The 12,086-nt window shown below is 37.1% G+C and overlaps 1 protein-coding gene across 6 annotated transcripts in view; it reads right to left on the bottom strand.

The window, feature by feature from the left end:
• Positions 1-1,961, bottom strand: part of Ssbp2 (single stranded DNA binding protein 2) — a 211,930-nt gene extending 209,969 nt beyond the window's left edge. For 5 of the 6 annotated variants that reach the window (XM_031360761.1, XM_031360767.1, XM_031360762.1 and 2 more), the window contains exon 1: positions 1,812-1,933. In XM_031360761.1, the coding sequence (XP_031216621.1) occupies positions 1,812-1,918 (107 nt within the window). In that variant the 5' untranslated portion in view covers positions 1,919-1,933. Of the gene's footprint in view, positions 1-1,811 lie in introns of all 6 variants that reach the window. The other variant, XM_031360763.1, reaches the window with a different exon arrangement.
• Positions 1,962-12,086: the final 10,125 nt, after the last annotated feature.

Below are 12,086 nucleotides of genomic sequence, written 5' to 3'. Positions count from 1 at the left end.
TCTCTCTCTCTCTCTCTCTCTCTCACACACACACACACACACACACACACACACACATTTTTAACTCCTTCTGCAGTGAAGACTGTAAGATACTTGCAAGCCACTCTTCTCAGGAGTAAGAAACCAAATTTTTAGTGAAGACTGAACCTCTGTTATAGGAATTATGTGAATACATAACTATAGCAAAGTTATTTTTGGTTTAGTTTGGTTTGGGGGTTGTTTGTTTTTTGGTTTTGTTTGTTTAGATTTGGGGGCTAAAGTGATTATTATCTTTGCAAAGTTAGCGTGTTTGTTGACACCTGACAGTATTAATGAGAAAGAGAAAAACAAAGAAGAGGAAAGAATAGGAAAGGAAAAGAATGGAACAAAACTTAATGGAACAGAACAGAAGGGAAAGGAGGAAAACTGACCCATTAGTCCTCACAACTCAATGGGTAAAATGTAAAGATGGGATATTTCAAAATTTATTCAGGATCAGTCAGTAATTATATAAAGGAAAAAATATAATCTTGTTTTGTCTCTCCAGTTCACTCTAGTATCAGTAAAATAATCCCATTTTTAAGTCTATATGTCTTGTGATCCACTTGAAGTACTCTTCCCTTTCTCTAAGACTGACAGGAATCCTACTTGTAAAGCCAGTGCCTCCTCAGAGCACAAAGAGTTGCCAATGGAGTATCTTGTTTCTAGTCCCACATGTAAGCTCAAAAGTCATCTTATCCTAACAAAAAGCAAGAAGCAAGCAAACAAAAAAGGTAGTTACTCTTAGATGTAGAGAATAAATGAGTCCATTACCCAAACATCCCAAGAGGTGGAGAGGCCCAGCAGAGAACCACAACCTCCCAAGCCTTTCCTAAGCAGACACCCAAAGGGAGGGAGATGAGAAGGAAAAGGTGGAGAGAGACAGATGGGAAGGCAGAGGAAGGACATCCAAGAACTAAAGAGTTTGTAGATCAAAAGAAAGAGCTGGGGAAACTCACACTGTGCGGATGCTAAATAAATAGTACAGATTAAGGATTTCTGTAAAGGCCCTGGGGAAAATATAATCCTAGAAGCTTACTTAAAAGTACATATATGAGAGATGTGTACAGAGATAATATTTAGTGAAATTACACAACAGCAGGTGATAATGTTTCCCCTATATGCCTAACAGAAATGCAACCACTACCATTGAATTGTCCGTCAAGAGGATACAAGAGACTCCCAAAATAAAATAGGCTACTGTCCTTGCCCTTGCTTTCCTCCCAGAGCCTGAAGTAAGATCGTATTGCTGAAGATGCCATACACTTCGGGCACAGGACCTAGAAGAACTGAACTAGAACTGACTTCCTGAGACCTAGCTGTCATAGTATGGGAAAGTGATATGAAAGTTACCAAGAAAGAAAAAACAAGGGATAGTCCTATCCAGCTGTAAAGACGACAAGCCACAGCAATCTCCAACCTGTCAAGATATCCCCAACAGTGGCATAACAGCACTTACTATCTTAAAGGTAACCCACAGCCAACTAATTGGCTTATAAACCACTTATAACTTACACACCACTAAACAGGAGGGAGTTTATGTCTGCTACTGCAAACCTAACCAATTACCCATGGCTGGGGAGGTCACAGGACAGCCTACTATTGCCATTTTCCCAAACTAATATAACTTCTAGCTGTATTTAAAATACCTATATGCACAACTAAGTGTAGCTTCTCATCAAAGCTTTTTCTTTCCAGCAGATGGAGACTGCTAACGAGATCCATAAATGGTCAAATAGAGAGAGTAAGTGACAGCTCAACTGCAACTGGTATATCTAGAACAAAACCTATACCTAGGCTTTGGGAACATGGCAGAAGAGTGGATAGGAAGATGGAAAATCCAAAGGACCACGATACCTGTCATGAGATAGACCTTGTAGACATGACAAGGATGCTGCATCCATGAAATCTCAACAACATGGTTTCCTAAACCAGACTTGCATTATGACAACACTAGTCACCATGACAACACAGGTAGAGAAATTTCATAAGGAAGAGCTACAGGCAATAAATGGCTACTGAGACTGGGAGGAAAAGTTTTCTCCATGGATGAGCCCACTGATAGGCCATATAATCCCAAGAGATCAGCCTTAAATGTATATATATAAGAGCAGTAATAAACCAATTCAGTACTGTGTGAGAGAGAGGGGCGGGAGGGATATTATAGAAGAGATCATGAAGTTTTGAAGTGAAGGGAAGGGAGCAGAAGGAATGATGAACATATCGCGCCCATGTATGAAATTTCAAATAAAATGTAAAGATTATTTAGGCCTTTTTAAATGTTCAATGGCATCAACAGGACAAAAAAGAAAAAGACAGAAAAGGGATACATTGTTTCCTAATCGCAGAACTTGGAGCAAGTTATCAGGGCTTAGAAGAGCCTTACACAGAAACAATGGTACCCACAGACATAACAAAACCTTAACAAGGAAGTGACAAAACTCGAGATAAGAACTGAGAGTGCTGTAAGCAGAATCAGATGAGTCCACCATCAGCACAGACGGACCCATCTGCTATCTGGAACAGGCAGTTCTGGCAAAAATAAATAAATGCATACATAGATGGATTGAACACCATTATCCAACTAGATGTAATTGACAACTACAGGCTATTTCTTCTGACAAAAGCAGGCTACACTTCTCAAACTCACACAGGGCATTATCAATATACAACACTTTCTGAATTATCAAACAATCATCATTAAGCTTAAAAGAACAGAAAGAATGCACTATATCCTCTAAATGACAAAGAAAAGAAATCAGAAACTAGTGAGAGAAAGATAGCTAGAAAAAATCCAAACATTTGAAGACTAAATAACATACTTTCAAATCTTACAAATATCATATGATCAATGACAAATTCCTAGAAACATTGTAAAATACTCTTAACAAAAATGAAAATACACCTCACATAAATACATGGCACATTAAAAAAAGAAGAGTGCTTAGGAAACTACAGAATTCAATACATACATCAGAAAAAAGTAAGCCGAGCGGTGGTGTACGCCTTTAATCCCAGCACTTGGGAGGCAGAGGCAGGTGGATTTCTGAGTTCAAGGCTAGCCTGGTCTACAGAGTGAGTTCCAGGACAGCCAGGGCTACACAGAGAAACCCTATCTCAGGAAAAAAAAAAAAAAGAAAAGAAAAGGAAAAGAAAGGAAAGGAAAGGAAAGGATAGGAAAGAAAACAGTAGCAGCTAAAATCAAGAACCTAAACTCATGTCATAGGAAAGTAGAAAAATGGCAAGCTAAATCCAAAGTGAGCAGAAAAGAAATACTAGAAATTAGACCTGAAATCAATTAAATTGAAAAAAAAAAGGACCAAAATCTAATTGCTTCAAAAAGTAAACCAAAATTCTTAAAGCTCTAGCAGGGTTAGCTCAAGGTTAGGAGTTGGGGTGGGAGCAGAAAACTAAAACTCGTAGTACCAAAATTAACATGGCAAGTCTTATGAACATTAAACTGATAATATAAATACTATAAACTACTCTATACCATGAAATTCTTAGATAAATTTATATAAAATAGGCAACCAGTCACTTGAAAGTCAGAATATATCAATCACAGAAGAGTTAAAAATACTAATATGTTTATATCTGCTACAGAGATTGAATCAATAATTTAAAACTCTTGTAAGTAGAAAGCAATTGGCTAAGATATATTTACTGGTAAATTCTACATGTAACAAAGACACACCAATTTAACAAAGATATTATACAAATTCTCTATAATCTCTTTCATAATATAAAAACCAAAAAATTACTACTAACTTGTAACAGGTCAGCATTTCACAAATATTGAAAATCAGACAAATCATTGTAAAAAAAAAAAAAAAAAAACTACAGACTAACAGCTTTCCCAATTACAGATGTAAAACTCAACAAAATATCAGGAATCAAATCCATCAATGCATGGAAGAAGTTACATAGCACAACTGAGATTTATTCTAGGTAGTCAGGGGTGGTTCAACCTTTAAAACTGAAACAATAAACTGTCAGTATCAGTAGGTTGAAGAAAATAAATGATCATAACACATACAAAGCACTTGACAAAAATCAAGCATCAATCACAATAACAACTCTTGGCAATCTAAGACTAGAAGACTTTATTCAACCTTCAAAAACAATCTAAGGTATCCTATAACTAATAATGATCATTTTTAGGGTATATGTATGGTATATACACATGTATGTACAAATGAGTACCCCATGTACACACACGGAGAGGTCAAATAAGAATTAATATCTTGCTCTATCATGATCCACGGTACACCTCTGAGACACAATCTCTCACTGAACTTGGAGTTATGCTGGGGCCCTGGAAGCCTCAATAATTCCCATCTTTGTGCACCAACACACACAATAGTGAGGTTATAGGCATATGAATAAACTACAAGCAGCTTTTTACACAGATCTAGGGGTCTGAACTCAGATCATCAATGCAGTTGGATTGAAACCGTGGCCACAGTTAGTAGAGATGTTGGTGAAGGACTAGGAGGTGTGTTCTCACTGGGGGAGGGGTGTCACTAAATATAGGCTTTCAGGTTTCAAAAGCCCAAACCATTCCCAGTTAGCTCACCCCCTACCTTCATCCTCTCTTTCTGCCTTCTGCTTGTGGATTTGATGTAAACTTTTGCTCCTGCTCTAGTGCTTGCCTGCCTGATGTCATGCTCCCTGCCATGATGCTCATGGATTCTACCCTTCTGAAACTGTAAGGCCCCAAATTAAATGCTTTCTTTTCTAAATTGTCTTTGTAACAGAGTTATTTTATAGCAGTAGAAAAGTAAGAAAGACACTCACATTGTACAAAAGTCTCCTTACTCACTGACGCACCTCTCTGTCCCCTAATGTCATTCTGAATGGTAAGGTACCAAAGCAAGGATGTCTTCTCCTACCATTGTTTTTAATATTATACTAGACCTCCTAGCTGGTGCACTAAACCAAGAAAATGAATTTAAAGTAGACTAGGAATGAATCAAATTGTCTTTGTCATCAGATGACATGGTTTGTCTATAAAGTCATAACAAATAAACCAAAGGAAAACTTGATGCAACTAATAAGTAAGTTCAGTGCTTATTAGTATTAGGAGAATACAAAGTAATCACAGAGCAAACAATTTCCTATAGACTAGCAATAAAGAAGAAAAGTTTTAATTTAAAAATGAAAGCCATTTACATTAGCATTCAAAAGCTGAAATACTTCAGAAAACACTCCAACAAAAGATATCCAGGATTTATATGAAAAAAGTATAAAATCCTAGCCGGGCAGTGGTGATGAACACCTTTAATCCCAGCACTTGGGAGGCAGAGGCAAGGAGATTTCTGAGTTCAAGGCCAACGTGGTCTACAGAGTGAGTTCAGGACAGCCAGGGCTATACACAGAAACCCTGTCTCAAAAAACAAAACAAAACAAAACAAAACAAAAAAAAAATCCTGATGAACACTCTCAATGAGAAAGAACATTGGGAAGCCCTATGTCTCTAATTATGCTCTCTGCAAAAGCAACACAATGAGGCAAAGACAACCTGTTGACAAACAGTAGTTGAGCAAAGAGAAGTGCATGCAAAACAGATGAATCTAAACATAAGTTTAAACATTTCAAAGTTGATCATACACATAAATCTATTGTAAAAAAAAAACAAAACTGCTGAAGTATGACATAGGAGAGAACAAGTAATCCAGTGTGGAGACGAATTTTAGATGCAACACACAAAAGGAATGAAAAGAAAAAGTGATTAGCTAGACCATATTAAAATTAAAAACTTCTGTTGTTTTCACTCATTTAAAACTTAAAATATTTCTTTCAAAGAAATAATAGAGTAAAATAGTTGTCACTAGAGGCTAAGGAGGAGGGGGGGAGGACAGTTAGATAATCTGTTCTACAATATAACGTGTTAAAGAGAAAGGATGTTAGAAAGAGGAAATGTGAATGTTAATTACATAAATCTAACTATAAGACTGTATCACTTTATCATACTATAGCCAATAAACTTCCAAGGATGTTTACTATGTATCTACAGAAAGAGAGAACAGATTTATCAAGTAACATTTGCAAGGGCACAGTTGGACTGTATTTGCTTATTTTGTTTCTGAGTTGAGACATAGCAATGTTACACTTTATTGAGTACTTAGTTATTTCCAAAACCCCAATAGGTGGGGTTCTAGATACCTAAGCATAAAAAATCCTTGTCTAGTATGACGGAATACCAACATTTTTAACCACTGTAGATGCTCCTCAGCACACACTATACAAATGAGGTTTATTCTATGTAAAACTCATCTTGAAACTACTGCAATTGTTTTAGAATAATCCAAAACTATATTAGTCTTCTTTGGATCCTTTCATAAATAATGATCTTCCATGTATGAGACAAAAAAAAAAAAAGGTCTTGACATTTTTCTCAAAATTTTAGAGAGTAAGAAAACTTTTAAAGTGTAACAAAGCCAAATATCAACAAAAGTGGTAATTAACTTAATCCATTTGAGTTAAGATTTAATTGAATCCAAAAAGCCTCACTATTTAATTCAACTAGTCAGTTCATTAAAATAAAGAGCTACATTTATCTGCCAGCTTCTTATTAAATGTCACCAAAAGGAACATCACAAATTGAAATATAATGTATCTTATAGACAGAAACAAAAAATAATCCCAAGTACAGTCAATACAAATTAAGGTCTGTTGAATATTTTTAATGTAAATCAAACTCATAGTATAACATTACTACATACAATACAGTATTACTAAATTCATTGCACTTTCACACGTGGCTGTTTACTTTGTAAATATAAACCAGCTTTACTTAAGAGGAAATTACTTGGAGGCTGGAGAAATGGCTCAGCAGTTAAGAGCACTGACTGCTCTTCAGAAGGTCCTGAGTTCAAATTCCAGCAACCACATGGTGGTTCACAACCATGCATAATGAGATCTGATGCCCTCTTCTGGGATGTCTGAAGACAGCTACAGTGTACTTTGATATAATAATAAATAAATCTTTTAAAAACGAGAGAGAGAGATTTACTTAACATCTACACCAATTTGCTAAAACTGAAGAAGCATATGTTTACTTTTTTACTTAAGATTTCTTATTCTGGGGTTATATTTTCACAATTACTGTAACTTAGTTTTTTAGGTGACTACTTTTAATTGTTCACTTTTTAAATTGGATATACTATTTGAACACTTGGGTATTACTAATGTTGCTTTTTTGTAGTTGTTTTCATTCCATGAGAAACCATGGGTTTATTTTGTTTTTTTGCATTGTTGTCATTGTTGTTTGTTGTTGTTGTTGTTTGTTGTTGAAACAGGGCTTCTCTACATAGTCCCAGCTGTCCTGGAACTCACCATATAGACCAGGACAGCCTTGAACTCAAAGAGATATGCCTGCTGGGATTAAAGGTATGTGTAACCAAGCCTGGCTCATATTTCTTTTTAGATTAAGATTATTACTTCTTTGATTAGATATGGTTCAATTAGCATTTTTGGTTTGTTATTATTTAATTGTGCTTTTCTCCTTGTTAAAGAGATTTTATTTTAAAAAAAAAGATTTTATTGTATACCAGCTTAAATTTATAGTAACAAATTACTTTGAAAATACTCTAAATATTATATACATCAAAGGAAATGTTGACAAAATATTTAAGAGTAACATTTGAAACACTAACCCATGCTATGGTCATTTAAGTATCTTCCAGTGATGTGCTGGTAGAAAAGGAAGTGCTAGTGTAAGGATGTCCTGTGCAGGTAGACCTAACTTGCAAATGGCCATGTAAGTGTAGCATCTAGAACATCCAAGCCCCAGACTTGGCCGACTACAGATTCTAATCTGCTCACAGTCACAACACTCTCTATGGATGCCCTGAACTGCACATCTAACCTACTCTATCCCATTCCTTTAGTGCTGATGGTTGTTAGCACTACATTCCAATACTTCCTCATCTCCTATGAACTCTGACCCTTCCTTTGCTAGGTGTTACGGATTCTCTATCTACAGAATGATCTGTCTACTCTTCTCTACCCTTCCTCCCAGTCCCAGGAGCCCATCTCTCCTTCCTGTTATGACTGTTACGAACACTTGTTTCCTTCTTGTCATTGCCATGGATACCAAACATGAAGGAAGAAAATCCCTCTGGCAGACAATGGGAAAGAAATGCAAAAGCACTTCTGTACAGGGGGAATAGAAGTCTAAAGAGGGTTGGGGTGTGAGTTCATGTTATTAGAGTTTCTTTTAAAGTTAAAAGTTGCTTTTAAAGCTAAGCTTGGTTTCTCTAAAGTGAAGATCTAAAGTTGCAGCTGATGTTCTCATATCAGTAACTCTTGGGATCAGCTGTATTAATGGGTACCATCTGGAACTCTGATACCAAACATACAACCTTTTGAAAGAAAACCCATTAAAACATTAGGGGAAGAGCAACAAGTAGAATTACTTGCTCATATTTTCATACACTAAGAAATATAAAGCCTAAGGGGACAAAACTCTCAACTGTTGAACCTTCAATGTCATGCTGATCGCTACGTAATTCATCCTTTATTTAACATTTTTAAACATGAGGCAAAGGAAAAATAAAGCAGGTAGAGAGTGGACTATGGAGAGGCCTAAAATACTCAGAGGTTCCCATTTGTGATGAATTTGTGTCTGTATTAACCATGGGGAATATAAGGCATTCCACTTTGTAGAAGGAAGGAGCTGTCTTTATCTTTCATGATTCATGAGATAACTACAGGATCATTTAAATAATCTTAATTCATGCATTGACCAAAACCTGCCTAAAACAAATCAAAACATTAAGTCTAAAGCTAGATAAATGAAGATGAAGATCAAAAGTTTGAGATCAGCCTAGGCTACACACAAAAGCCTGGCAAGGCTGTACAGTTAATATTCTGTTTTTAAAGGGAGAAAGATAGCTATACTCAGTTAAAATCTGATATCCAGTTATCACTGACAAATATGTAAGATAAAGTGATAAATGCCCATAATAGAACCAACAAGAAAATAAGGGGGAGGAGATGAGGGAATTTGCTTTGCATATAGAGGAGCCCACACAAAAAGTATAAAACTCTTCCAGACTAAGTTGTCAAGGTAGTGTGCTAATGTAATACTGCGTTGTTTATATATAAATCTGCCCCTAAATACAGATAATTCATTAGGATAATAAAACACATGGAGCTGGAGAGATAGCTGACTAGTAAAGTGCTTGCCTTGCAAGGCGTGGTCCTAAATTCAAACTCCAGAACTATCTTTTTTGTAAAAGGCAGATGCCTGCAATTCCAGTGCTGGGAAGGCACACAGGCAGGTCTCTGGAGCTCAGTGGCCAGACTAATAGACCTGACAACAGGACAAAATCCAGGCAATGAGAGGCTTTATGTCAAAAAAAGAGGAAGAGAGAAAGAAAGAAAGAAAGAAAGAAAGAAAGAAAGAAAGAAAGAAAGAAAGAAAGAAAGAAAGAAAGGAAGAAAGAAAGAGGAAGGAAGGAAGGAAGACAGACAGACAGAAGGTAGGCGTTTGGTGCTTTTGGAATGGCACCCGTTTGGAGTCACCAATAACAGGGAAGGCAATGCTCAAACTAGATTATCTTTCACTACCAATTAAAACTCTGGTGTCAGGAATAGGTTCCATATTAAGAAGTTGCTAACCAACATAGGCCCCCATGGAAAAATCTCAAACATTTTAGGTCATTGCCAAGACTGCTGATTGCTTTTCACAAACTAAATAGTAAGGCCTTATTGCTGAAGACAACATTAACATGCCTCATTGAACACAGAAATGTTGAGCTGATGCCTATTTAGGGCCTTGACACCTCCTGAATAAGGTTCATGGTACTGGAAGATAGTCTGTACAATAGCTGGGGAGAAAAGAAACCACCTACCCTGCTATACACCCTGAGATCTGCAATGGTGACCTGCCTGCATGACACCCTGGTGCAATAGTGACACAGGTATTAGGGGAGTGACCAACCACTGTGTGCTTGGATGTAAGGCCCATTCCACAAAACAGAACCCATGCCTAACAATGCGCTGGTGACCAAGAACGTGAGACTAACTACATTCTGCTACACCCAGAGATTGGTGTCTCACTCAGCCACCATCAGACAAGCTTCCTCCCTGGAGTAGATGGGAATTAACACAGAGACCATCAACTGGACAAATGTGCAGAGAAAGAGAGACTTTGGAACAGTCAGCCCTAAAAGATATCTTTATCAAACTTCCTCCTTCATGGATCAGGGAGGCTTTCCAGAAGAGGAGGCAGAAAAATTGTACCAGAGGTGACGGACCATCCAAGAAAACTGTGTCTTCCTGATATAACAGGATTAACACACATATGAACTCGCACAAAATGTGGAAGCAGGCATTGCATCAGCACAGGTTCGAGTCAGGCAGGGTCCCAGATCTCTGTGCATAGTAACCACACTCAAGGGTTGACCCTAAGCTCAGTAATAGTTGGCCAACACAAAATGAATTCATTGGTGTTTTTACAGATTTTTGCCTCATATCATTTTGTTTTGGTTTGGTTTGCTTTGGTTTTTGTCTTAATGGTCTTTTGCTCGTACAGTTTCCAATTTTATGACTTTAGAGGTTGTGCATGTATGTTTGCACACATGCATGTGCACTTATGTGTTTCTTGTGCTTTTTTCTGTTTTTTTTTCTTAGTTTTGTTTGCTTTGTTTGCATGTTGCTTTTCTAAAGAGGAAGAAGAAAGGTTGTAGATATGGATGGATTTGGGACAGTGGGGAAGGTTTGGGGAGAAGTGGAGGAAGGGAAACTATGATTAGAATATATTGTAAAAAATGTCAATTTTCAGGCTGGAGAGATGGCTCAGTGGTTAAGAGCACTGGTTTTTCTTCTAGAAGTCCTGAGTTCAATTCCCAGCAACCATACAACCATCTATAATGGGATCTGATACCCTCCTCTGGTGTATCTGAAGACAGCTACATACTCACATACATAAAACAAATAAATATTTTTTAAAAAATTAATTTTCAATAAAAAATTCAAAAACAGTTTTTACAAAGTCTCTACATTGTTTCATTATTCCAACTAATTTTTGTAATATTTCATTTTTAATATACTTTCTTCTCAAATAGTAGATACTAGAAAATGTAAGTAGTCATTAAAACTAATCACACAATCACTAACAGAGTATTAATGAACAAGGAAAATAATCTTAATGTATTAATAAAGTACCAACAGAAGCCATATTATAGTTAAAAAGGTAAGATTTGTGGCATGGTATACTTAATCTTCCATATTGCATGGAAGCAACAAAACTGGTGGCCTAATGTAGTCTGCAATATTCAATACGCATCTAATAAGTAGTTTTAAATGTGGATAATTCACCTATTTCTAAATTTCTTAATTTACACCAGTTTTAAAAACAATGGTCCAACTCATCTATAAAAAGTACAAGAAGACCAAAACTGCCCTGTTGAACAAGGCTTTCATCAACAGGAAGAGTGCTATGGCAACAGTGAACAGGAACTTCAGTTCTTTCTGTTGTTCTGATAAAACAGTGGCCTGTCAACTTGAGGATAGGTATTTAGCCTGCAAATTGCAGGCCTCCACTAAAGGACATCAGGGCAGGCACTCAGCAGGAGCAGAGGGTGGAGCCACAGAAAAATGCGAGGCTCTCCACACCTGCTCAGCTTCCTGTCTTCCACATCCAGGACCACCACCCAGGGCAGGGCCCTTCCTTATCAATCATTAATCAAGAAAATGTCCCACAGAGATAGCAGCAAACCAAGTTGAGGTTCCCTCTCCTATGGCAATTCTAGTTTGAGCCAGCAAAGACAGCAAGAGGCATCCACTCAAACTAAGCATGCAGTTGCTAAATCCACAGCAGTTTGTGAAAAGAGGGGGCTAACTCTTCAGAGTCCAACACCCTTTATAACCTTACTCTGCTGGAACAGGTTTGAAAGTGAGACAAAGGAGCCCGGCAGGCCATAGAAAAGTCCTTGGCTCAGGGACTACACTTACAAAGCTTGGTGTAGAGGTTTGGTCTGTTGCTATGTACTGTAATGCTAAATTTTGTACCTGAAGGTCTAGTCCTACAAGTGAATTCTCATGTTTATCAGCTTTTT

This window comes from Mastomys coucha, unplaced genomic scaffold (genome assembly GCF_008632895.1).
Source record: "Mastomys coucha isolate ucsf_1 unplaced genomic scaffold, UCSF_Mcou_1 pScaffold8, whole genome shotgun sequence".
Taxonomy (NCBI): domain Eukaryota; kingdom Metazoa; phylum Chordata; class Mammalia; order Rodentia; family Muridae; genus Mastomys; species Mastomys coucha.
This window is presented reverse-complemented; position numbering and strand designations above follow the sequence as displayed.